This window comes from Pseudorca crassidens, chromosome 3, assembly GCF_039906515.1.
Source record: "Pseudorca crassidens isolate mPseCra1 chromosome 3, mPseCra1.hap1, whole genome shotgun sequence".
Classification (NCBI taxonomy): Eukaryota; Metazoa; Chordata; class Mammalia; order Artiodactyla; family Delphinidae; genus Pseudorca; species Pseudorca crassidens.
This window is the reverse complement of record NC_090298.1, coordinates 122,504,965-122,532,875: the sequence shown is the minus strand read 5'-3', so window position 1 is coordinate 122,532,875 and position 27,911 is coordinate 122,504,965. Positions and strand designations below refer to the sequence as shown.

Sequence of the window (27,911 nt, the reverse complement as noted above, 5' to 3'; positions counted from 1 at the left end):
CGCTCCGCAGCATGTGGGATCCTCCCGGACCGGGGCACGAACTGGTGTCCCCCGCATCGGCAGGCGGACTCTCAACCACTGCGCTGCCAGGGAAGCCCAGCCTTTTGTTTTTTTAAATGACATCCAGGCTTAGTAGCAAATGGCATTTATGCACTAAAGTGCCCACATTGATGGGCATGCAATGAATGTTAAATCACAACAATTAAGTTAAATGAGAATTAATGATTTGTCTTACAGCATTGCCTCCACTCCCTGGGGTGCTCTTTTACCCCTGTTTACAAGGCTTTGCCTGGCTGGTCCCACTCACTTCAGCCCCATCTTAGTGGGGTCACCTACTTTTGCAGACTCCATCCTTCTTTCCCCACCTGTCAAGAATGTCAAGGCTGCTCTCCTACTCTTTTATCTTCTTCCCTGACACTTCCCCTAATCCTCTTTCTCACTCACTCTCATCACCTCCCCACTCTCTCCTCCATATTTTCTTCACTCTCCCTTTCTCCTCCTTCTTACCCACTTTTCCTCTCCACCCTTATTTGTCCAGTCCCTTTTTATAGAAACTTTCCTCTAGAAGGCACCCCCAACCCAGCTGTGGATTGGCATCTTCTCAGTGACATTGTTGCCTTATTCTGCACCCTGGTGAAACAGCTAGTCTGCCCCAAATACAAGAAATCAGTGAAAGTAAAGACTGTTGCAATGCAAACAGAATGTATATCTAAACTCAAACCCCTTACCAAGCTGTTTCTAAGCATGCATTGTTTTCTTGGGGAAATCAGACTAGAGCCAGGATGAATGAATTGTCCGTAACACCATACAAGACCCTCTCCACGAGTACGTGATTCCTGCTTATCTATCGTGTAGGATTATATGTGGGCAAACAGATTGAGAAGCTTAAAGTATGACGGTAGTCAGCTTTCTCTCTGACCTTGTTTGGAGCAAAGCCAGGAAGCTGTCTCTCTTTGGTTTAGAGGGTTCTTGGAATGTTCAAAGTATCTGTCTCACACCCTTCCCAGAAATTCTCCCTTGGCAGCCAGGATTATGACGATGGAAGCACAAAGATATGGTGGCTACTAGTGGCTGGTGTCTAGGTCCCAGAAGATGGCAGAAGCTGTTCTAAGATGTTGAGGTCAAAGAAGTAATGCCAGCATTCCACCATTGTGACGCCCCTGGCTGAAGCCCCTTTTATAACATCATAGAAATTCTACACAGAACCCAGAGGATGAGAGGCTGCACACTCCACGCCAGGGAATAGAGTGGGCAGGATGAGCTCCCATTCTTTGGTCTGGGTAGTGGCCTTGCTACATTGAATCATTATGTTTGGAAGGTCATCTAGTCTATCTTCCCAGCCAGGGCAGGAATCCCCACTCCCACCTGTCCTTTCCTGGAGGTAAAATGGGCAGAACAAGGACCCATGCTTGAGTCCCCAAAGAATGGCAGGACGCCCTCAGTGGAGGCATACTGTATTTAAATGCAATTCACCTCTTTGGGGTCTAGGAAAAGCCACCTGTAGATTCATTTGCTGGGAAACACGGTCTGCGTGGTCGAGGCAGTGGACGCTGGGGCCATGATTTTGCTAAAGGTTGACTTCCTCCGGAGGTCTGTCTGCTGTCCAGAATGGCAGCCGCTTCGGTGGGCGAATAGGACGGTCATCTCTGGGCCCAAGGGGGCTGCTTCAGGCTGGGACCCCTTCGGGGTGGCTGGTTGTTCAGGCTTCCCAGAGGTGTGATGTTTGGCGGGAGGAGGGCTATAATTCTGAAATCTCACGGTTTTGACTTGCTGTAAGACAGAGGAGAGCAAAGGGACATAGGTGAGTGGGAGACCTGTGCTATTTCCCCCTGGGACTTGGTTCATGCTGTTTCTCTACACTTGTCCCTTCCTGGAATGCCTCATTCACGTGTTCATCCAGCAAATACCTGTGTCTGTCATGAGTGTCGACCATGCATCACCATTCTGTCAGGCGCTGTGAAGCCAAGAGTGAACAAAACCGCCCTGACAAATGACAACGATAACCAGTGCCACTGCGGGGGAAGCAGAAGGTGCTGAGGAATGCGGAGAAGTATCCACCTGAAGCTGGAATGGGCCTTGTCCGAGAAGGCCTCTTAGAGGCAGAGTTATTTCAGTCGAGAACTGAAGAACGACTGGGAATTAGCTACGAGAAATAGCGGGGACAACCACCTACCTGAGAATAGGGTCCTTCACCTCCCCTCTCTCCTTCCCACCTGCCAGTAAGGCCTCCCTGCTGACTCCATCCAGACAGTTCCTTCATAAACCCTCAGAGCAGAGTTAGCCAACTGGACACTGCTGACTGAATATAGTCTGCAGAAAGTCTGGGAGTTTGATTTAGTTGCTAACACATTAAAAATTGGGAGATGCATATAAAAATCAGCATTTTATATGTCCCTTAAGATAATCAAAGGGCAGGCACACTGGGGCCTGTGCCCCATTCTGGCAGCAACTGGCTGGAGCTGATTAGCGGGTCCCGCTTTATGTGGGAGTCAATGATCTGATGTTTGCATAAGCCCTTCCTCTCTCCCTTCTTTCCTAGCCTGTTATAGATCTTGTATATTAGATTTTACTTTGGCCATTCCCTATCTTACAGCTTAATAAAGTGTTCTGTGCTACTGCTCAGAAATCTTTTTTTTTCCTGTGAAATTCAATCCCAATGTCTTGAGATTGAAAGGTGAGTGGGAGACCAAATGTCTTCATTCTTTTGACCCTTACCATGTCCAGCGGAGGTCTGGGCACTTACTAAACACAGTTTGAGGGCTGCATCTAAATGGCTTGGGGGTAACTGACAAGTGAGGTCTGGAAAACTTTGAATTATTTGAATACCGTAATTCAGAAGAAGAACTCTCAACATTTAAATCAGTTAACACTAACTTTTTCCAAATGCCTTTCCCTGCAAGCTTATAGCTTAGTTTTTGTGTCAGATCTCAGTTCTACTCCAGACACTCATGTGTGTCAGCTGTGTGCTTTAATGTACTTTAACTCCATAAGCCTTCATGTCCTCATTTTTAAATGAGGATGACAATAATAATTATAGTTACATCAGAAGGTTGTTGTCAGAATTAAATGAGATAGGACATGTGAAGTACTCAGCACAGTGCCTGCTAGGTCGTTAGCATTCAGTAAATGCTTAACAAAGAGGAGGAAACCATACCATCTTTCCATTTGGAGGGAAATGGGTGATGGTAGTGATGGTGATGTTGGTGGTGATGGTGGTGGTGATAGTGATTGTAATGGTGGTGGTGCGATGTTCAATACACTAAAAGGTAACAGTCACCTAATTTTCTTCACGTCACCTCCTCCATCCCTGCCTCAAGGATATTGTTGAGAACATAACACTTTTACAAAAACTCTTAGGACTCCTAGTGGGAAAAGCCCTAGAACCGATAACCGCAAAGGTCCTGATAACAGTTGTTGGAGTAGTTATAACTCAGTGTGACCTTACTAAGTCACTTACCTTCTCCTGTGCCTCAGTTGCCTCTCCTATACTGTGAACGAGTACGTATCAAACCCTGTGTAAGTACTTTACTCATTTAACTCCAATGCTATGAGGCTATTACTCTTCTTACCGCCATTTTAGGTAAAAGAGTCTCAGAAAGGTGAAGTGTTTTAACCAGAGTCACCAGCTAGCAAGCAGCACAGCTGGAATTCAAGTTAAGATTGTGTCTGATGCCAAAGCCGTGTTTTTTCCAAGTTGCCTCTGGGCCTCGAAAGAAGGATGTGTAAAATCTTCTGGAAGCATAAAGGAGCTTCAGTAACATGTCTGGGGAGGGTGCGGGTGATGTGAGGATATGGAAGGGGGGTTGTGTGTGAGGATTCTTTGGTGGCTGCAGTTTTGATCCTTGTCCATTTACGGTGAAATCTCAGGAGCTGGGACACTGTGCAAAGTTAGGGGTCTAAAGAATCAGGCCCCCCTAATGTCACCTACTCCTACCTTTTCGCTGCCATTTCTTGAGTTCTCTGGTTTCACCAGGATGGATGGCGGGGCAGATGCAGGCAGTTTTGGTAGAGGCTCACTCCTGACGGGGATTTCTTTGCCTTCCATGATGAGGGAACTGGCTGCCGAGTGGATCCTGGTGTCGCTGCCCCTGCTGACGCACGTGAGGGCAGGCTCCCCAGCGGCAGTGGGCTTGGGTCCCATCTCTGCCACCACCGCCGAGGGTGAGGAGGGGGCCCCCTGTGGCTGGTAGAATTGGAACTGCTGAGGCCGGACGACCATGGTGGGGCTGCGTCTGAGGGAGCCCACCACGAGGGTGTGGACCCCCGACCGGACGGGTCTCTGCAGGGATCCATCTGGGGAATTGTATGACAGAGATATCAGCAATGGGGCAGCTGACAGCAGCTTGGGTGGGAGCTGGGTAAGCAGTGTGTCCTGATAGCCCAGAATAGTTAAGTGCTTTCCCAGTTTGACTGTGCTCACATTCTCCCAGGGTCTTTCAAAGGTGACCTTATTCTTTTTTTAGTGCTGTTTGCTGATGCTGGCAGCAAATGACTGGCTAGGCGAACACTGGGGGTGGGGTGGCGTCAGAAGGTATATCACCTCTATTTGTCCTCTCCCTCTCTCTCTCTGTCACACACATACACACACACACTCCTACTTTCTCCCTCCAGGCCTTTAAGATGGAAAGTGAAGAAGACAGTCCTAAAGAGAGAGCTTCGCAGTGAGAAATAAAGGCATGGAGACCAAAGAGGAAACAAAAGCAGAGACAAAGAAAGAGACAGCAGAAATTGAGACACGCAAGAGAGAGTGGGAGGGAGAGAGGGTAGGAGAGAGGGCAGAGGACTCCAACCAGCTACTTAAAGAAAATTCTGATGGAAGCTTTAGGCCTGTGGTGGTGGGACCTCTGCTTTTCATCGGGTCTGCAGGGAGGAAGGGTGAGCGGAATTTAGGGACTGTGTGTACCAGGCAAACGTGACAGCAGCTGGAAGCAAATTTGGAAAGGTTATTCCCAAGTTAGGGATGTGAGCGGATGAGCTTCGTGAAGTCCCATGACTCAGGCTCTGGAATCAGATCTCCTCCCAGGGAGCCAGGAGCACATCAGTCACATCATCTCCCTGCTCCTCGGTCCCCTGGTTGTAAACTGGAGCTAAAAACAGCACCTCGTGGCCTGGGGTGAGGATTACATTTTATGATGTGTGCAAAACGTTAGGATAGTGCCTGGAACATCATAAATGCCCCGTGTTTTAAAACTTTTTTTGTGTGTTTTTAGGTAAAGGAGAAGCAAACTCTAAAAATGCACCGTCCAGGAGTTTGGTTTTGCCCCTTCCGTTTCCCTGAGCTCATTTTTTTTTTTTTTAAACTGAGATAGTCCTCCCTCAGTAAAAGGAAGCCATTCCTTCCCCTCAAATTCTCTGGAAGACAGGAGATCCCCATCCTTTGAGCATATGTCCTGTGGGTGACCTGGAGAATAATCGAGAGTTCATTGTGCTCTGTAGGGGGCAGTGGGGGAGACACCCTGAGAAGCATTGTGGGCTATTTCTTCATAAGGGTCTCCCAGAATTTAGAGCTATAGGTGACATCCAGCAGAGATGTTAGTTCTTTGTGACTCTCTATGGACACGTGTGTGAATCAAAGTCATCTGTGTCCAGCGCAGAAGGCCTGAGCCTAGGCCATGTTCTGTGTCATGACTCTTTATCAAGCCGGGTGTGAACATGAAGAGCAGATGCTCACTGTAACACTGCTGGCGTTCTCAGCTGCCACTGGCAACCCAGCTACCACTACACAAGTCTGACCTTTCAACGTCAATGTCTGTTTTTCCACTGACAGCCCTGTGAGATGCATACAGTCAATTCTCTGTCATTTCTCTTTGCTTTAGGGAGATTGATAGCTTGACCATCCTCACCTTGGGAAAAGGGAGAGAGAGAAAGCCTCTGGGACCTAGGAAGGTCAAAGCCACACTAGGCAGACCTGTCCTTAGGCTCTCAGAAATGGGTGAAAAATCAGTTTACCGCCTTATCTACTTATCTTGTCGGGTTCCTAATTTCCAAGAGCTTTAGTGCTTTCTTATTACATGTGCATATAATGCAAGCATCAAAACTCCAAGCCAATCAAGATCTACACAAAGTTAGAGAGGGAGTGTCCGAAAGGAAGTGTGAACAATTGCCGAGGGGCTTTTCTCCCCGGTATTCAAAAGTGGTCTAGACTATGTGAACATTTCAACACAAGTGAAGTGAATTACATTCACATTCTGGAGGGACCCAACATGATCTGCTTAGCTGCAGTAGCAATATTGATACTGATAAAATGCTATACTATAAAAATAGCTAACATTTCTCGAGAGCTTATTATGTGCCAGGCACTGGGCCATTAGTGTTAAATGAATTATTTAATGCCCTGATGAGGTAGGTACTATTTTTATTTTCATTTTGCAAATGAGAAATCTGAAGGCCGAAGAGGTCAGTAACTTGCGGTGGGATAACTTATTGCACGTATGTTTTGTGGGGAGAAGGTGGAGGAGAGGGTGAGGAGGGAGGCACTGTCGGCTAGAATTAAGAAGCAACGGTGGGATTGGTGGTCAAGCAGATGATCAGAAAGCACTGAGAAAGGGTAGAACTAAGATAATTGCTTTAATTGTCTTGGGGCACTAATTGCTTTAATGTCTGTGTGGCATACTGTCCCACATGTGAATCTTTTGCTCTGACTAGTACTGCATTTTCACCTTTAATCATTTTTTTTTTTTTTTTTTTTTTTGCGGTACGCGGGCCTCTCACTGTTGTGGCCTCTCCTGTCACGGAGCACAGGCTCCGGATGTGCAGGCTCAGCGGCCATGGCCCATGGGCCCAGCCGCTCCACGGCATGTGGGATCCTCCCGGACCGGGGCACGAACCCGTGTCCCCTGCATCGGCAGGCGGACTCTCAACCACTGCGCCACCAGGGAAGCCCAGCTTTAATCATTTTTTAAGATAGCAGGAGGGATGGCAGAGCCCAGTTTAAGTCAGGGGATGTAGAACAAATCAAGTTGACTTTGCTTGGCTTGTTTTCTTCTTCTAGAGAGGTGTACGAATATAGAGGCTTGATGTTTTATAGAACAATGGTTTCAACCACTTTTTGAGAACCCCTGAAAATGAAGCCTTATGCAGAAATTCAATATATTAGGAGATAAAAGCATGGCTTTGAAGATGAAGGAGCTATGTAATTGCCATGTGTGCAATGTGGATGTTATATAAAAATAAAACCAAGGTGCAGAACAGTGTACTAAGATTACAAGGTATGTATGTACATGGACAAGAACTTGGGACTGGGGGGCAAGGATATGAAGGAGACATTTGTACAATATAATGTACTTTTGTACAATATAATTTTTTTACCTTGTGCATATATTAGTTAAACAAAGTGGGATTCAGGGGCTCTTAGCAATGACTCCTCTTTTCCTCTTCCCCTTGTTTCCCTTTTGGCACCTCCTGAGGGGTTCCATGGAGCACAGTTTAAGAAGCATTGATCCAGCAAGTGCTTTAGTTGTCCTGTCTTAATAAGAACCAGCATCCACCTTGGCCATGCTCTAATTATATGTTGGCATTCAGGGCTGGTATCATCCCAGTCAGTCAGCGTGCGTGTATGAAGTGACTGAGGGCGGGGACCTTGAGTCCATTTGGCTTCATCTGATAAAACAATGCAGTATTTGGGAAGTGTAAAGCAACCTTCACAGAGGCTTGTTTTAAAGCCAAGATCCTTGTTTTTGCAAAAAGCACTCTGTTTGCCAGTGTGAGATCCCCCCATCCCCTAGCTCTAGGCACGTACCTCTCTGCCACCACTTACTCTTTCTCATGTTGCTCCGCCCTTTGCGGAGGGAGCCCTGCCCCAGGGTTCTCAGACCGGCCAGGTTCCGCACGGGGTTGACTATGGCCGTGGGCACGAAGACGGACTTGAAGGGCCGGCTCTGCCGGGGATCACCTTCTGAAATGCTGCCTTGGGAGGACACAGAGGAGGTGGATAACGTCCATGTGGCGAAGAGAGCAGAGCTCCGGGAGTCTGGAACACTAGATGTCTTTCTGGTTGTGCAAATTTTTTTTTTTTTTTTTTTGTGAAAGAGAAGAAATAGAGAAAGAAAAGGTTCAGTCAAGAGTCCTGTTTTAAAAAAACGATCTGCTCCCAACTGTATAGCACATGTGGTCCCTCCTCATCGTATTCCTACCCATACATACCTACATACATACATATATATATATATATATATATGTTTATACTTGTCTTCATCACAGGCTTAACTATGGAGGCCTCAGCTTCCACACCTGGATAACTGTGTGGGCATGCTGAGGGAGGGGAGGGGGTCTCATACTGAGGCCTGGTGGAACTAGAAGACTTGAATATCATCATCTTTCACTCCAGCTCTGATCACTCTTCACCCCGTGTCCCTTCAGCCCTCAGTTCAGAGCACAAGATCTTATATGTGTTCATTTCGCTTTGCAGAGGCGATTTCTTGTTCTTTCAGTGACTTTCCCACTAGATCCTAAGCTCTTTGAAGGCAGAGATTTTATATGACTTGTTTTATAGCCTCTGTGTTCTGCACATATTGTTTATTAATAAATGTTTGTTGAATGGCTGCCATGATGCTTTTAGCACTGCAGCCAGTCATTTTGTCTCACACATAGTAAGCACTTACTGTATACCCACTGTAACACCCAGCATTGGCCAAACACTGCCCACATCATCTCACAGGTTTTTCTCGACAGCCTTCTGAGGTAGGTACTGTTAGTGCTACTGTTTTGTAGGTTAAAAAATAGAGATTTACCGTTACTTGTCCAAGCAATTAATAGATCTGAGATTTGAACCCAGGTCCAGGCTGGCCCCTCGCTCTACCACTAAGCTACCTACCTACTGGCTAGTTAGAGCCTTCATCATTTGGAAAACCCTGCATCCTACTTGAAAATTAACAAACTAAAGGAGCTGGTAGGCCCTACACATGCCTCCATAAGACCTAATTCTTCAGCCTTAGGCTCTGATTTTTAAGAACAGTGTTAATATTTTGTAAAACACCAATCTCCTGTCCATGTTTCCAGCCTGCAACTCCCTGAACCCCATGGGGAATGGTGTCATTTTACATGCCCTTCTTGCCCTTTTACCATCCTGCCCCAGCATCACAGCCCCTACCGAGTAGTCCATGAATCCCCTTGTCACTCTATTGATTAAATAACCCCTGCTAATTCCCTGGAGATAACCAGTTCAACCAAGGCCCCGGCACAGAGATGCCCTCCACGTATTTTCCTTCCTGTCAATGCCTCCAGGTTTCTCTTTAGGTAATTCCCCCTTATTTCTCCTTTTCTCTCCTTGTTTTGCTTTAAAAAAGTATATGTAGTTTAATATCGAGCCACCAGTGTTGTTCAAGATGGGAAAGCCGTCATGTAATGCAGCCAACTCTGCCCAGGAAGCATATGCAGCCAAACACGCTGGGAACTGATGCTTGCAGAGAGGGGCTTCTGTCCACAGCCTTCCGCCTGCTTCTGGCCCCTGGGGATGCAGTCAGTGAGGCGGAGTGGGCTGTACACCAGGAAGAGCTCAGACTACATTCTGGAGTTGAAGGCTGGGCTGGAGAGAACTCCCCAGCACTGGCTTGCCTGGCAGAGTCTGCATCTACCTGTTTCTTTTAAATGAATTTATTTATTTATTTGTGGCTGCACTGGGTCTTCGTTGCACTGCGTGGGCTTCTCACTGCAGTGGCTTCTCTTGTTTCAGAGCATGGGCTCTAGGAGTGTGGGCTTCAGTAGTTGTGGCACATGGGCTCAGTAACTGTGGCTCGCGGGCTCTAGAGCGTAGGCTCAGTGGTTGTGGCGCACGGGCTTACTTGCTCTGCGGCATGTGGGATCTTCCTGGACCAGGGCTCAAACCTGTGTCCCCTGCATTGGCAGGTGGATTCTTACCCTCTGCACCACCAGGGAAGCCCCTACCTGTGTTTTAAACAAAGGCCTCAAAGTGTTGGATGCTGCAAAATGGACTGGCAACAGCAAAGACAGGTTCCAAATTTGTTGCCAGCAGCATCAGCAGCCTGGACAGAATACAGTTAATGAGGCCCAAGCCAGCCTAATCCCACCAGTCCCTTCTTTGGACAACTGTTTACAGACAAAGGTGCAACTTCATTTTTCTGGACCCAGCATGAGGCCAGATTCCAGAAACTCCTAAATCTCAAGTCTCCCATCCAACACTGAGTCCCTCTATGTCTTTTGGCAAAAAGCTCAGCACTTACCCAGCATATTCTTCTAGCATCAAAGCACTTTGCAAACATATATTCATTAATCCCCATGACACCCTAGACCTGCAAATATTATGATCCCTGTTTTCTAGATGGAGAGACTGAAAGACATTCTGGGTTTAAGTGGGAGGTGTGTGTGTTGCCTCTGATTTGCTCTGCTGGGCTGCTTTGAGTGTGCAGGTCCCTGTGTCCCCTTTTCTACCTGAGATATGAGCCCTTAAGAACTTGCGCAGTATTTGAAAGGGACATGACACACAGCGGCTCTATCCTGCTCAGCACTGTCAGTAACCTCCTGGTAAGGCAAAAGCTTGGACCATGACAATCTTTATATAGTTCTATGTAGAAAGTTAAAGGAAAGTGAGTGGTGGCCCTCGTGTCACTTTTCTCCACCCCTTAGGCATCAGGATGGCATATGTGTCCAGTGAAGGTTGCCAGAAAGAGAAATATCCTGGCTTATTGGGCAGAAGGGCATTTATTGGGAGGACAGGAGGGAGCGGAAAGAGCTTGGAAACAGGATCCAAGGGAGGCTGCTGAGAGCTGGGCAGCAGGGATAGGAGGTGGGAAGAGTCTAATCAGGTGCTGCGCCTTGAGTCCCCGCCATGAATGGCCTTCAACTCTGTCCACATTCTCTCCTCCCTTGTTCCTTCCTTGTTCATGTTTCCAAGTCCCAAGAGGCTGAGCCTGTCCCTCACCTGTGGTGATGAGTTGAGGAGGTTGGGGATGAGGGGAAGGGGGAGAGGGAGGAGGAGGAGGAGGGGGAGGAGCAGGGGGAGGGGGAGGGGAGGGGGGAGGAGGAGAGAAGAGGAGGAGGAGGAGGAGGGGGAGGGGAGGGAGGAGGCGGAGGAGGGGGAGGAGGAGGGGGAGGGGAGCGGGGAGGAGTTGGCTTCTGCAGCCTCTGAAAAGGGAGGAAACTTATGCCTCTACCGAGACTGTGCATGGAAGAGGAAACCAAAGGGATGTAGGTGCTGTTAGGAAGGGCTTGAATGAGAACGTGACAAGTGTTCTGTACCACCTGAGCCAGGGGATAACTCTGGGATACGGGAACTAGGTCGTGGTGGCAGATATTTAGTTGTGGTTGGCACAGCTGGACAGGCTGGTGGCACCACCGAGCACAGAGGACTGGAGCTTTACACAGCATAGCAGCCTTTCCTCTCTCAGTAATTAAAAGGCTCCCTTGCTGAATCGTAAATCAAAACCCTGGCGTTTTTGTCAACTCTGTTCTCTAATTGATCCTGAAACTCTGGCTGGCTCAGTTCATTAGGAGATGATGCTAGTAAGAGCAGAGGTTCAAATGCTCAGGGGGCACTACACACCTTTGAGGTCTGGCTGTCTTATAAAAGGCAGCCCTGTGCACCACGGGGGCTGGTGGCAGTGCAGAGCCATCACTGCAAACAGACAACAAAAATGGGGCAAAACCTCTCACACACACAGAACGTTAGAACAGAAAGGGGCCTTGCACACATAGTCCAACCCACTCGGTAGGAAAAACTCAGCTGACAAAGGATGGCATCATTCAGCCCTGAGAAGCGGGAGGAATTAAACCTCCCAAAATGGGAAGGGTTGTTAAGAACAAGGGTGAGCTGCCCCCAGATAGACAAACTGAGCATGTCATCTGCGTCCAAGATTTTGGGGATGGGAACTTTCTCTGCATCTGAGAGGCTGTCAAGGAAAACACATACACACAGAAAGCATTGATCTACTGTCACCTAATAGCCCTCAGGAGATTATACTGTGACAGGGACTTTCCGTTTTAGAAATGCTGGCTCTCTAGAAGCAAACACACACATCAGCATAAGTAGCATCTCAGTATATGCACATATGCAGGTTTCTATGAGCTGGGGGTGGGGATGGACTCATGGCAAACTATGCTGGTGCTGAAACTCCATCCACTGCCTAACACGTGGCCATCATGGAGCGGGTGAGTCTAGATGCTCATGACTCGCCCAAGAACAGATCTAACTTGGAGAAAAGCCAAGAAGGAGAGAACGGGAAGCTGGAGCCTTGAAGTACACTGGAATGGAGTCCTACATGCATTCTAGTTAGGGTGACCTTACGTCCAGGTTTTCCTGGGAGAGTCTCAGTTTACACCTGCTCTCCTGGTAGAGTGTCCCTCTTTTATCTCAAAAGCATCCTAGTTTGGATGGTAAGTTATATGGTCACTCTTCTTTTAATGTTTTTTTCATGGAATATCCAGGACTTTGGGCTAAGGCCTGATGCATAAGCAAATTCCCCAGTAGTAGAGGTGGTCCCTAGAGCATTCATGATAAGATTCCATGGAAGACTGTTCATGAGTTAGGGTAGGTCCTTGCTCTTTGTTGTCACTTCTGGATCATCCTCCCACTGGAGGGACTTCTCAAGACTTCCCAGCTTGGGTTCACATGATTAGACTCCACCACCTACCACCCTGCCGTGTTGGAGCCATCATTTCCCCTCTTTCCTTGAGGAATTGAGCTCCTGGATCACTGTCCTTCTCTCCATCTCAGTGGGTCCTATCATGATGATCTCATCTAGTCTTAGGGCTTTAAATACCATCTCAAGGCTGGACCTCTTTCTTAAATGCTAGACGTGTATACTCAACTGCTTACCAATGTCTTTACTAGGAATACTAAGGCATCTGAGACTTAATCTTCTACGAACCAAGCTTTTGCTTCACCCCAACACCTCAAAACCTGTTTGTTCCTCTTTTGGTTTTCAACTCCATCTCAGTAAAAGGCAACTCTGTCTTCCAGTTACTCAAAGCAAAAAAAAAGTGGACTCACCATGAATCCTCTCTTCTTTTACACCCAGGATTTGATTTGTCAGAAAATCCTGTTGTCTCTACCTTCAGAATATACCCAGAATCTAACCACTGCTCCCTCCCTCCACAGCTAGCGCCTTGGTTCATTTCACCATCACCCCCTCCCCCAACCGGATTATTACAATATCTGCTTAACTAGTCTCTCTGCTTCAACCTTTTCCTATCTATAGTTTACTTTCAACCCAGCAACTAGAGGGATTCTGATTACAACATAAGTTAGATCATGTCATGCTTCTGCTCAAAGCCCTATAAATCGGTTAAAGCCAAATTCCTCATGATGACCGAGGAAATTCTGTGTGATCTGAATCCCTGTTACCATTCCGACCTCATCACCTACTAACCCCCTCTCACTTCCCTAACCCAGTCCTATTGGCCTTCATGTCAGGCGTGCTCCTCCCTCAGGGCCTTTGTTCTGTACTTGCTGTTCCTTGGGCCTGGAACACCCCTCCCTCATTTCTTCATTCTACCTTCTTACCGCTCAGTAAGGCCATCTCTGACCAAGCGATTAACATTGTAATCACCCCCACGCAAATTCTATCCCCCTTTCCTGACTTCTTTGTTCTTCTTAGAGCTTATCATTAGCACGCCACATATATTACTTATATGCCTTGTTTATTGTCTGTCTGTCCCACTAGAATGTAAGCTCCACTGGGCGAGGATACTGTGTCTTTTATTCACTGGCGTTTCTCCAGCATCTAAAAACGTACCTGACATATAGTGCTCAGTACATATTTGTTGAATAAATGAATTAAAGCATCAGTTGTAGACATCCTTAGTTTGCCTTTGGAGATTTTGCAGTTTTCTAACAAATTCCAAGAACCTTCCATTTGAAAGGAGTAACTGTGATCCTCTATTCCAATTTTCTGGCATGTGAAGAAATCTTTTTGCCTGGATCTGTTGGAACCCACAATTTACCTGTAGTCTTTCTAGAAAGGGGATCCACCACCTCACCAGCCAGACTGATTAGAAAAATCCATGGGTTAGAAAGTGCAGTCTTTTATTGAACCGGAACCTTCTAAGTTGTATTCACTGGTTCACTGTCTCCTCATGGAACAAATCTACTTCCTGGTCTACACATTCTGTTATGGTCCCTGTGACCCTTGTCTTCTGTAGCTCAAATAATCCTACTTTCTTTATAGGTTTCTCCAGTGATGTAGTTTCTGTCTCCTCACCATTGCTGCCCTCCACTGGACACACTGCCCCGCCTACATGAAAGTCCCCAAAACTGGCCATATATGACTCTAGCTCTGACCCCCAGAGAGTAAAATGGGATTTTTCCCTTTCCTTGGAGTTGTGACTCTGATATGTCATAAAGACAGAGTGTATATGTAGTGATGGTCTTACTACCTTGTGACAGGCTTTGCCTGGACTTATGGGGATGGGGGTAGGAGGAACCATGGATAGTTTTGGGGTCTGTGTGTAGTTGTGGTCATATGAGGTGGCTGGACAAACTGTATGCCAGTGAAATTGATGAATGTGCCAGAGAATGAAAAAGATTGAGAAAAGCTGTTTGGGAAGAAGATCTTCAGGGTAACTAGCATGTGACCTGGGGTGTGGATGGATGGGTAGTGGTCTGAGTCACAAAAACCCTGCCTAATGGACCAGAATCCTGGGAAGTCTCCCAAGGTGCTCCAAGAGGTCTTCTGATCATTGTGTTTTTGCATTGTGCCATGATTGTGAAGTGTCAGGGTGCAGGGTGTGAGGTGCGATTGGGGGGGGGATTATATAGTAGAAAACCTGAAATCTAGTTCTTGAGCAGACTGGTTAACTCTGCACATCAATTTCCTCATCTGTAAAATAACATCTACCTTAAACAAGATTCTTGAGCATAGCCAATGAGTTAAGAGATGCAAAAGTGCTTATAAAATGTGAAGAGCTATTTAAAAGATAACTATTCTGCTATTTTTTTTTTTAAGTTAAGTGTTAGGAGGGTACTAGAGCAAAAGCTGTTTCTTGGCCCTTACTCTGAAAGGGCATTGAGTCCTTCAGAGATTCAACCCACAGATGGCCCCTGGCCTAGGTGACCTGACCCTCTGATGCCTGAGATTGGAGAGGACCCACCTGAAAATGGGGATGACATAGTTGTTGGGGAAGATGCCGACTCGCCCGGTCACCAAGGAGACACCCCTGAGCCAGCCATCCTGGTACTTCCCCAGGACCCTGATGCCCTCTCCCTTCTGCAGGTCCAGTTCGTCAGGTCCATGGGCTGAGTAGGAGTGCAGGGCTACAAACCTGGGGAGACAAAAGGAACTGGTAAAGGAAGCTGGTGAGCGGAAGGCCTGGAACCAGTGAAGGGTGAAGCGAGAGGAAAACTTAGAGCCCACCTGCCCGGTGTTTAGCAACAACACCTTTTAAGAACTGAAATCTCACTATGTAAGGCAGATGAAAGTGGTGGAGCCTGGTTGAAGTAGCAGTGAAGGCGCCCAGATCCCTGCCCCCACCTCCTCCCTGCTCCTCCACAGAGTGCCCCACAGCTGCAAATCACTCATTTAGGTCACATCAGCACTTTGACAGTGGGGAAACTGGTCTAGAATAGAGAAAGGAGCTGATGACCAGGAATCAGTGGCAGAGCTGGGTCTCAAACCTGGAAGTGATGGTTCTATCTAGGATGCTTTTTCACACTGCTTAGAGTATCCCCCAAGACAATGGTCACAGCCATCAAGGTTCAGGGAACTGAGGGGTCAGAAGAGAAACCTCTCTGATCCACTCCCTCTCCTAAGGGTAGGGACAGGTGTGACCCCCAGGAATGGCCCGAGGAGCTTAGCTTAATGTAGGCCAGAGATGGACATGGGAAAATGGGAGGCGGGTGTTAATTTCAGTGTTTGGCACGCAGTGGAATACTGGCTGCATGTTGGCATGGAGGAGAATGGGCTTGAAACATGGTAGAAATGCTCTCGGGTTAGAGCAGTGACTTGCCTCTCTGAAGTCCACACAGGAGTTGGGCAGGTGATATCCAGGTATAAGCCAGGGGGTGAAGACCCTGGGCAATAGTGAGGCTGTGGTAGGAGAATAACTGCCCGACTAAAGGCATTAAAAATAACCCACTTTGGGGCTTCCCTGGTGGCACAGTGGTTGAGAGTCCGCCTGCCGATGCAGGGGACACGGATTCGTGTCCCGGTCCGGGAGGATCCCACGTGCCGCAGAGCGGCTGGGCCCATGAGCCGTGGCCTGAGACTGTGCGTCCGGAGCCTGTGCTCCGCAACGGGAGAGGCCACAACAGTGAGAGGCCCACGTACCGCAAAAAAAAATAAAATAAAATAACCCACTTTGGCTTGCCAGGTTCGGGGTTACCAGTGTATGGCCTCAGGCTGGATGTTAGGAAGTCCTTCTAGACTCTATGGACTGTGAGGCACTGAACGGTTTTATCAAAGGGGCTAGGAGAGTGTTCCCATCTGCAAGGTTCCTTTCCCCTCTAAAATGCTGTATTTATTTCTTGCTGATTACTAGAGCAACATCTATTGATGACCTTGCATTGTGAATCTAAAGGAAGACAATAGAAATTGCTCAGTACCTAAGCTTCCTGTAATGTTTTGGTATATAATCTTCCAGTCTCTTTCTACTTTTGTAAAATAATGAGCCAGGATGATGTGGTTTGGTAATTTGTGTTTTTCACCATTATTCCCTTTGGAGGTTGTAAAAGAAGGGGAGCTGTTATCTCTCTGGATGTGTTGGTTGGGGATGGGGGATGCTTGATGGCAGAGGGATGGCAAAGATGACCCCTCTATGCCAGGACCGGGAGTGGAGGGTTGAACTTTTTTTACTCACATGTTAGCTGAGAGGTGTTGCTGGGAGCCGGGCAGACTGATGATGGCCGTGGAATGTCCTGGGGAGGCAGGTGCAGGGTGATAAGTGCTGACCTACACAGACAGAAAAGCCAGGCAGAACCAGTGAACATCACCAGCCAGGCCCACAGCAGAGGCAGCCTGACACGACCAAAAACCAAGGGCCACGCCTGGCACCACCCAGCATGTGTCTTCTCTGTGGTTTGGGGCTGTAGGCAGAGCCGAGTGGTGGTAGATTGGTTTATCGTTTGCTGGGGTGGCATGCCAGGGTCGCAATCCAAAAGACTGCTCAGAGAGGGCAGAGGAGAAGACCTGTCTAGGTTACAGTCAACAGGGTACTGCCAGGATCCTCGATCTCTTCCCTGGGCCCCTCCCTACCCATCTCCCACTTCACTCACCTCCCTCTATGAAAACCTATTCTCATAAAATGATACAATAGCTAATACTGAGAACTTAACACTCGCCAGGCAGTTTTAAGAGCTTTACAAGTATCAGCTAATTTAATCCTTATTAAAGGGACTATTATCATCCCTATTTTTGGATGAGAAACTGAGGGAAAGAAAAGTTACCTAACTAGTATGAAACAAACTTTTAAACCAGGTTGTCTAGGTCCTGAGCCCACACTATCAGTATTAACACACACACAGACACACACACTCACACACACACACCAGTTTACCCAGTGACTTAAGGAAGGTAAATCTGCATCCTCTTTACTTTTCCAGGATGAAAGAGGGAGGAATAATGCTAAAAGTATCGGAAACTGCCTATTATCCTGGCACCTTGCCTGTTGTCTAACATCTTACCTTGCTCATTTCCTTCTTGGCATATATCACAGGCTGTGATTGTTTCCTTGTTTAGTTATGGACCATCCCCCATCACTAGACTGTAAGTTCCATGAGGGCAGGGACTATGTCTTTTTCATCATTGTATTTCTTATGTGCCCAATATGTACTTGTAGCTTAAAGAATGAATAAATGAACAAAAAGATCTTTCTACCCAGTCCACCAAGGACTAATGAAACCTCAACCATCTCCATGCCATCCAGAGTAAATACATTCAATCTGTCTTCAGTTGTTGACTCATAAGCGATGTTAGCTACATATGTGTGCCTTTTTACGACTATGCTTTTGTGGGTATAACTATTATTTGCATATGTGTGTTTGGGCAGTTGCTAATCCATTACCGAGTATATGTATCTCTGGTTCTTTCTACAATTGCTTATGCTTTTTCAGAACCCATGACAATTGTATGTACATGTATGATGGCACTGGTCTATTGTATGTCTGATTATGTTCACATATGTGGGTCTGTGGATTGATAAGCATGTATACTCTGTGTGATTATATGTATGTATGGTTGTAAGTGTCTATCTGGAATTATGTGTGTAGGTATGTAAACTCTAGAGGTGTGTGCAAATATGAATGGGTATAGTTTTATGTGTGTGCCAATGACTGTGGAAATATATGTATGGCTGCGTATGTATGTGTGACATTTCAATCCAGGTATAGGATCAGAAAACTATTCTAGTCAGATAGTAACAAGTGTTGGCAAGAATGTAGAGAAATCAAAACCCTCATACAGTGTTGGTGGAAACGTAAAATGGTTCAGGCCCTTTGGAAAATAGTTTTGCAGTTCCTCAAATGACTAAACATAGAATTACCATATGACCCAGTAAGTCCAATACCCAAGAGAGATGAAAACATATGTCCACACTAAAGCTTGTGCATGAATTTTACAGCAGCATTATTTATAATAGACAAAAGGTGGAAATAACCCAAATGTCCATTGACTAATGAATGAATAAACAAAATGTGGTATATCCATACAGTGGAATATTATTCAACCATAAAAGAAATGAAGTATTGATATATGCCAGAACATGGATAAGCCTTGAAAACATTATGCTAATTGAAAGGAGTCAGACACAAAAAACATTACATAATTCCATTTATATGAAATGACCAGAAGAGGCAAATCTATATAGAAAGTAGATTAGTAGTTTCCAGGGGCTGGGGATATAGGAATAATAGTTAAGGGTACAGGGTTTCTTTTTGAGGTGATGACATATCGTAAAATTGTGGTGAAAATGGTTGCACATATCTGTGAATATATTAAAAACCACTGACTTGTACATCTTAAATGGCTTAAATGTATGTTATGTGAAATATATTTTAATAAGCTTTAAAAAAAGATGCCAAAAAGCATATGATCATCTCAGTAGATGTAGTAAAAGCATATGATAAAATTCAACATCCATTTATGATAAAAACTCTCCAGAAAGCAGGCAAAGAGGGAACATACCTCAACACAGTAAGGGCCATATATGGCAAACCCACAGCTAACATCGTACTCAATGATGAAAAGTTGAAAGCATTTCCTCTAAGATCAGGAACAAGACAAGGATGTCCACTTTCGCCACTTATATTCAACATAATTTTGGAAGTCCTAGCCATGGCAATCAGAGAAGAAAAAGAAATAAAAGGAATCCAAATTGGAAAGGAAGAAGTAAAACTGCTCGTTTGCAAATGGCATAATACTATGAGTAGAAAATCCTAAAGACACCACCAGAAAAACTACTAGAGCTCATCAATGAATTTGGTAAAGTTGCAGGATATGAAATTAATGTACAGAAACCTGTTGCATTTCTATACACTAACGATGAAAGATCAGAAAGAGAAATTAAGAAAACAATCCCATTTACCACAGCATCAAAAAGAATAAAATACCTAGGAATAAACCTACCTAAGGAGGCAAAAGACCTGTACTCTGAAAACTATGACGCTGATGAAAGAAATCAAAGATGACACAAATAGATGGAAAGATATACTGTGTTCTTGGATTAGAAGAATCAATATTGTTAAAATGACCATACCACCCAAGGCAATCTACAGCTTCATTGCAATCTCTTTCAAAATACCAATGGCATTTTTCACAGAACTAGAACAAATAATTTAAAAATTTGTATGGAAACACAAAAGACCCCGAATAGCCAAAACAATCTTGAGAAAGAAGAACAGAGCTGAAGGAATGAAACTCCTTGACTTCAGACTATACTACAAACCTATAGTCATCAAAACAGTATTGTACTGGCACAAAAACGGATACACAGATCAATGGAACAGGATAAAGAGCAAGAAATAAACCCACACACTTACGTTCAATTAATCTATGACAAAGGAGACAAGACTATACAATGGAGAAAAGACAGTCTCTGTTCAATAAGTGATGCTGGGAAAACTGGACAGCTACATATAAAAGAAAGGGGGGTTCCCTGGTGGCACAGTGGTTGAGAGTCCACCTGCTATGTAGAAAAATAAACTCTAAATGGATTAAAGACCTAAGTGTAAGACTGGGTACTATAAAACTCCTAGAGGAAAACATAGGCAGAACACTCTTTGACATAAATTGTAGCAATATTTTTTTGGATCTGTCTTCTAAAGTAAAGGAGATAAAAGCAAAAGTAAACAAATGGGACCTAATTAACTTAAAAGCTTTTGCACAGCAAATGTAGCCATTGACAAAATGAAAAGACAACCTACTGAATGACAGAAGATATTTGCAAATGATATGACCAATAAGGGATTACTATCCAACATATGTAAACAATTCATACAACTCAACATCAAAAAAACAAACAACCGATTAAAAATGGGCAGAAGGTCTAAATAGATATGCTTCCAAAGAGGAAATGCAGATGGCCAACAGGCATGTTGAAAAGATGCTCAACATTGCTAATCATCAGGGAAATGCAAAACTAAACCACAATGAGATATCACCTCACACCTGTGACAATGGCTATCATCAAAAAGGACACAAATAACAAATGTTGGTGAGGATATGGAGAAAAGTAAACCTCTGTACACTGTTGGTGGGAGCCACTGTGGTGCAGCCACTGTGGAAAACAGTATGGAGGTTTATCAAAAAAATAAAAATAGAACTAACATATGAACCAGCAATTAAACTCCTGGGTGTATGTCCAAAACAAACAAACAAAAAAACAACAAAAAACACTAATTTGAAAATATACATGCACTCCTGACCTAGAGGAACTTGACCAACAAGTAGAAGATGACGAGAGAGCCTGAGCCAAGATGGCGGAGTAGAAGGATGTACTCTCACTCCCTCTTGTGAGAACACCAGAATCATAGCTAACTGCTGAACAATCATCGACAGGAAGACACTGGAACTCACCAAAAAAGATACCCCACATCCAAAGACAAAGGAAAAGCCACAATGAGATGGTAGGAGGGGCGCAATCCCAATAAAATCAAATCCCATAACTTCTGGGTGGGTGACTCACAAACTGGAGAACACTTATACCACAGAAGTCCACCCACTGGAGTGAAGGTGCTGAGCCCCACGTCAGGCTTCCAAACCTGGGGGTCTGGCAATGGGAGGAGGAGTTTGTAGACAATCAGACTTTGAAGCCTACTGGGATTTGATTGCAGGACTTGACAGGACTGGGGGAAACAGAACTCCACTCTTGGAGGGCATACACAAAGTAGTGTGCACATCGGGAACCAGAGGAAGGAGCAGTGACCCCAGGGGAGATTGAACCAGACCTCCCTGCTAGTGTTGGAGGGTCTCCTGCAGAGGTGATGGGTGGCTGTGGCTCACCGTGAGGACAAGGACACTGGGAGCAGAAGTTCTGGGAAGGACTCCTTGGTGTGAGCCCCCACAGAGTCTGCCATTAGCCCAACCAAGGAGCCTGCAGGCTCCAGTGTTGGGTCACCTCAGGCCAAACAACGAACACAGGGAACCCAGCCCCACCCATCAGCAGTCAAGCAGATTAAAGTTTTACTGAGCTCTGCCCACCAGAGCAACAGCCACCTCTATCCAGCACCAGTCCCTCCCATCAGGAAACTTGCACAAGCCTCTTAGGTAGCCTCATCCACCAGACGGCAGACAGCAGAAGCAAGAAGAACTACAATCCTGCAGCCTGTGGAACAAAAACCACATTCACAGAAAGATAGACAAGATGAAAAGGCAGAGGGCTATGTACCAGATGAAGGAACAAGATAAAACCCCCAAAAAACAACTAAATGAAGTGGACATAGGCAATCTTCCAGAAAGAGAATTCAGAATAATGATAGTAAAGATGATCCAGGACCTCGGAAAAAGAATGGAGGCAAAGATCGAGAAGATGCAAGAAATGTTTAACAAAGACCTAGAAGAATTAAAGAACAAACAAACAGAGATGAACAATACAATAACTGAAATGAAAAATACACTAGAAGGAATCAATAACAGAATAACTGAGGTAGAAGAATGGATAAGTGACCTGGAAGGCAGAATGGTGGAATTCACTGCTGCTGAACAGAATAAAGAAAAAAGAGTGAAAAGAAATGAAGACGGGGCTTTCCTCGTGGCGCAGTGGTTGGGAGTCCGCCTGCCGATGCAGGGGACATGGGTTTGTGCACCGGTCTGGGAAGATTCCACATGCCACGGAGCGGCTGGGCCCGAGAGCCATGGCCGCTGAGCCTGCGCATCTGGAGCCTGTGCTCCACAACGGGAGAGGCCACAACAGTGAGAGACCCGCGTACCGCAAAAAAAAGAAAAAAGAAAAAAGAAATGAAGACAACCTAAGAGACGTCTGGGACAACATTAAATTCAACAACATTCACATTATAGGGGTCCCAGAAGGAGGAGAGAGAGAGAGGACCAGAGGAAATATTGGAAGAGATTATAGTCAAAAACTTCCCTAACATGGGAAGGAAATAGACACCCAAGTCCAGGAAGCGCAGAGAGTCCCATACAGGATAAACCCAATGAGAAACATGCCGAGACACATAATAATCAAATTGAAAAAATTAAAGACAAAGAAAAATTATTGAAAGCACCAAGGGATAAACAACAAATAAAATACAAGGGAACTCCCATAAGGTTAACAGCTGATTTCTCAGCAGAAACTCTACAAGCCAGAAGGATGTGGCATGATATACTTAAAGTGATGAAAGGGAAGAATCTACAACTAAGATTACTCTACCTGGCAAGGATCTCATTCAGATTCGATGGAGAAATCAAAAGCTTTACAGACAAGCAAAAGCAAAGAGAATTCAGCACCACCAAGCCAGCTCTACAACAAATGCTAAAGGAACTTCTCTAAGTAGGAAACACAAGAGAAGAAAAAGCCCTACAAAAACAAACCCAAAACAATTAAGAAAATGGTCATAGGAACATACATATTGATAATTACCTTAAACATGAATGGATTAAATGCTCCAACCAGAAGGCACAGGCTTGCTGAATGGATAAACAAACAAGACCCATATATATGCTGTCTACAAGAGACCCACTTCAGACCTAGGGACACATACAGACTGAAAGTTAGGGGACGGAAAAAGATATTCCATGCAAATGGAAATCAAAAGAAAGCTGGAGTAACAATACTCATATCAGATAAAATAGACTTTAAAATAAAGAATGTTACAAGAGACAAGGAAGGACACTACATAATGATCAAGGGATCAATCCAAGAAGAAGATATAACAATTTTAAATATATATGCACCCAACATAGGAGCACCTCAATACATAAGGCAACTGCTAACAGCTCTAAAAGGGGAAATTGACAGTAACACAATAATAGTGGGGGACTTTAACACCTCACACCAATGGACAGATCATCCAAAATGAAAATAAATAAGGAAACAGAAGCTTTAAATGATACAATAGACCAGATAGATTTAATTTATATTTATAGGACATTCCATCCCAAAACAGCAGATTACACGTTATTCTCAAGTGAGCACGGAACATTCTCCAGGATAGATCACATCTTCGGTCACAAATCAAGCCTTGGTAAATTTAAGAAAATTGAAATCATATCAAGCATCTTTTCTGACCACAACACCATGAGATTAAAAATGAATTACAGGGGAAAAACCGAAAAAACACAAACACATGGAGGCTAAACAGTACGTTACTAAATATCCAAGAGATCCCTGAAGAAATCAAAGAGGAAATCAAAAAATACCTAGAGAAAAATGACAATGAAAACACGAAGACCCAAAACCTATGGGATGCAGCAAAAGCAGTTCCAAGAGAGAAGTTTGTAGCTATACAAGCCTACCTCAAGAAACAAGAAAAATCTCAAACAATCTAACCTTACACCTAAAGGAACTAGAGGAAGAAGAACAAACAAAACCCAAATTTAGCAGAAGGAAGGAAATCATAAAGATCAGAGGAGAAATAAATAAAATAGAAACAAAGAAAACAATAGCAAAGATCAATAAAACTAAAAGCTGGTTCTTTGAGAAGATAAACAAAATGGATAAACCGTTAGCCAGACTCATCAAGAAAAAGAGGGAGAGGACTCAAATCAATAAAATTAAAAACGAAAAAGGAGAAGTTACAAAAGACACCGCAGAAATACAAAGCATCCTAAGCAACTACTACAAGCAACGCTATGCCAATAAAATAGACAACCTGGAAGAAATGGACAAATTCCTAGAAAGGTATAACCTTCCAAGACTGAACCAGGAAGAAATAGAAAATATGAACAGACCAATCACAAGTAATGAAATTGAAACTGTGATTAAAAATCTTCCAACAAATCGAAGTCCAGGACCAGATGGCTTCACAGGTGAATTCTATCAAACATTTAGAGAAGAGCTGACACCCATCCTTCTCAAACTCTTCCAAAGAATTGCAGAGGAAGGAACACTCCCAAACTCATTCTATGAGGCCACTATCACCCTGATACCAAAACCAGACAAAGATACTACAAAAAAAGAAAATTACAGACCAATGTCACTGATGAATATAGATACAAAAATCCTCAACAAATTACTAGCAAACGGAATCCAAAAACACATTAAAAGGATCATACACAATGATCAAGTGGGATTTATCCCAGGGATGCAAGGATTCTTCAATATACGCAAATCAATCAATGTGATATAGCATATTAACAAATTGAAGAAGAAAAACCATATGATCATCTCAGTAGATGCAGAAAAAGCTCTTGACAAAATTCAACACCAATTTATGATAAAAACTCTCCAGACTGGGCCTGTGTGCCACAACTGCCGAGCCTGTGTTCTGGAGCCTGCTGAGCCTGTGTGCCACCACTACTGAAGTCTGCACACCTGGAGCCTCCTGCTCCATGGCAGGAGAGGCCACCACAGTGGGAGGCCTGTGCACCGCAAAGAGGGGTGGCCCCTGCTCGCCGCTTTTGGAGGGAGCCCGCACGCAGCAGCGAAGACCCAACACAACCAAAAATATAACTAAATAAATATTTTTAAAAATGGTTAAAACGAAAAAAACTCTCCAGAAAGTGGGCATAGAGGGAACCTACCTCAACATAATAAAGGCCACATATGACAAACCCCAGCGAACATCATTCTCAATGGTGAAAAACTGAAAGCATTTCCTTAAGATCGGGAACAGGACAAGGATGTTCACTCTCACCACTAGTATTGAACATAGTTTTGGAAGTCCTAGCCACAGCAATCAGAGAAGAAAAAGAAATAAAAGGAATACAAATTGGAAAAGAAGAAGTAAAGCTGTCACTGTTTGCAGACATGATACTATACATAGAGAATCCTAAAGATGCCACCAGAAAACTACTAGAGCTAATCAATGAATTTGGTAAAGTTGTAGGATACAAAATTAATGCACAGAAATCTCCTGTATTCCTATATACTAATGATGAAAAATCTGAAAGTGAAATTAAGGAAACTCTCCCATTTACCACTGCAAAAAAAAGAATAAAATACCGAGGAAAAAACCTACCTAGGGAGACAAAAGACCTGTATGCAGAAAACTATAAGACACTGATGAAAGAAATTAAAGATGATACCAACAGATGGAGAGATATACCATGTTCTTGCATTGGAAGAATCAATATTGTGAAAATGACTATACTAGCCAAAGCAATCTACAGATTCAATGCAATCCCTATGAAATTACCAATGGCATTTTTTACGGAACTACAATAAAAAATCTTAAAATTTGTATGGAGGCACAAAAGACCCTGAATATCCAAAGCAGTCTTGAGGGAAAAAAGTGGAGCTGGAGGAATCAGACTCCCTGACTTCAGATTATACTACAAAGCTACAGTAATCAAGACAATATGTTACTGGCACAAAAACTGAAATATAGATCAATGTAACAAGATAGAAAGCCCAGAGATAAACCCACGCACCTATGGTCAGCTAATCTATGACAAAGGAGGCAAGGATATACAATGGAGAAAAGACAGTCTCCTCAGTAGGTGGTGCTGGGAAAACTGGACAGCTACATGTAAAAGAATGAAATTAGAACACTCCCTAACACTATACACAAAAATAAACTCAAAATGGGTTAGAGACCTAAATGTAAGACTGGACACTATAGAACTCTTAGAGGAAAACATAGGAAGGACACTCTGTGACATAAATCACAGGAAGATATTTTTTCATCCTCCTCCTAGAGTAATTGAAATAAAAACAAAAATAAACAAATGAGACCTAATGAAACTTCAAAGCTTTTGCACAGCAAAGGAAACCATAAACAAGATGAAAAGACAATCCTCAGAATGGGAGAAAATATTTGCAAATAAATCAATGGACAAAGGATTAATCTCCAAAATATATAAACAGCTCAATATTAAAAAAACAAACAACCCAATTCAAAAGTGGGCCAAAGACCTACATAGACATTTCTGCAAGGAAGACTCACAGATGGCTAAGAAGCACATGAAAAGTTGCTCAACATCAGTAATGATTAGAGAAATGCAAATCAAAACTACAATGAGGTATCACCTCAAACCAGTTAGAATGGGCATTATCAGAAAATCTACAAAGAACAAATGCTGGAGAGGGTGTGGAGGAAAGGGAACCCTCTTGCACTGTTGGTGGGAATGTAAATTGATATAACCACTATGGAGAACAGTATGGAGGTTCCTTAAAAAACTAAAAATAGAATTACTATATGATCCAGCAATCCCACTACTGGGCATGTACCCAGAGAAAACCATAATTCAAAGAGACACATGCACCCCAATGTTCATTGCAGCACTGTTTACAATAGCCAGGTCACGGAAGCAACCTAAATGTCCATCGACAGGCGAATGGATAAAGAAGATGTGGTACATATATAGAATGGAATATTACTCAGCCATAATAAAGAATGAAATTGGGTCATTTGCTGAGACGTGGATAGATCTAGTGACTGTCATACAGAGTGAAGTAAGTCAGAAAGAGAAAAACAAATATCATATATTAACTCATATATATATATATATATATATATATGTGGACCTAGAAAAATTGTACAGATGAACTGGTTTGCAGGGCAGAAATTGAGACACAGATGTAGAGAACAAATATACGGACACCAAGGGGGGAAGTGGCAGAGGGGCGGTGGTGGTGGTGTGATGAATTGGGAGACTGGAGTTGACATGTATACACTGATGTATATAAAATTGATGACTAATAAGAACCTGTTGTATAAAAAAATAAATAAAACTAAATTCAAACTTTAAAAAAAAAAGAAAAGATACATGCACTCCAATGCTTATAGCAGCATTATTTACGATTGCCAAGATATGGAAGCAACTTAAGTGTCCATCAAGAGATGAATGGATAAAGAAGATGTGGTATATTGATACAATGGAATACTACTCAGCCATAAAAAAGAACAAAATTTTGCCGTTTGCAGCAACATGGATGGACTTGGAGGGCATTATGCTAAGCGAAATAAGTCAGACAGAGGAAGACAAATACTGTATGATATCACTTATATGTGGAATCTAAAAAATACAGCAAACAAGTAAATATCACAAAAACAGAGCAGACTCACAGATATGAAGAATAAACTAGTCGTTACCAGTGGGGAGAGGCAGGAGGGACAATATAGGGGTGGGGAAGTGGGAGGTACAAACTATTGTGTATAAGATAGGCTACAAGGATGTATTTAGAACATGGGGAATATAGCCAATATTTAGTAATAACTGTAAATAGAGTGTGACCTTTAAAAATTGTATTTAAAAAAAAACCCAAAGACTATTCCATGGTTATCTATCTGAAAGCCTCTAACACTGCATAAAGTGCTCTGAGCTTTGCAATCAAACACTTTCATACTGGTTTCCTTAAACAAGCTGCTGGCTTTGGGCTAGGATCTCCTTCCCTGCAACTGGGCAAGATAAAACCCTGCTGGGATC

The 27,911-nt window shown here is 44.1% G+C and overlaps 1 protein-coding gene across 3 annotated transcripts in view; it reads right to left on the bottom strand.

Moving 5' to 3' along the window:
* Window positions 1-27,911, bottom strand: part of SH3RF2 (SH3 domain containing ring finger 2) — a 143,275-nt gene that overhangs the window by 17,082 nt on the left and 98,282 nt on the right. Inside the window, exons 6-10 of one of the 3 annotated variants that reach the window (XM_067732143.1) lie at window positions 16,747-16,838; window positions 15,043-15,213; window positions 7,739-7,989; window positions 3,935-4,293; window positions 1,474-1,770 (exon numbers count right to left, since the gene is read on the bottom strand). In XM_067732143.1, coding sequence (XP_067588244.1) covers window positions 1,507-1,770; window positions 3,935-4,293; window positions 7,739-7,989; window positions 15,043-15,213; window positions 16,747-16,838 — 1,137 coding nt within the window. In that variant the 3' untranslated portion in view covers window positions 1,474-1,506. Of the gene's footprint in view, window positions 1-129; window positions 1,771-3,934; window positions 4,294-7,738; window positions 7,990-15,042; window positions 15,214-16,746; window positions 16,839-27,911 lie in introns of those variants that run through there. The other 2 variants (XM_067732142.1, XM_067732144.1) reach the window with 2 other exon arrangements.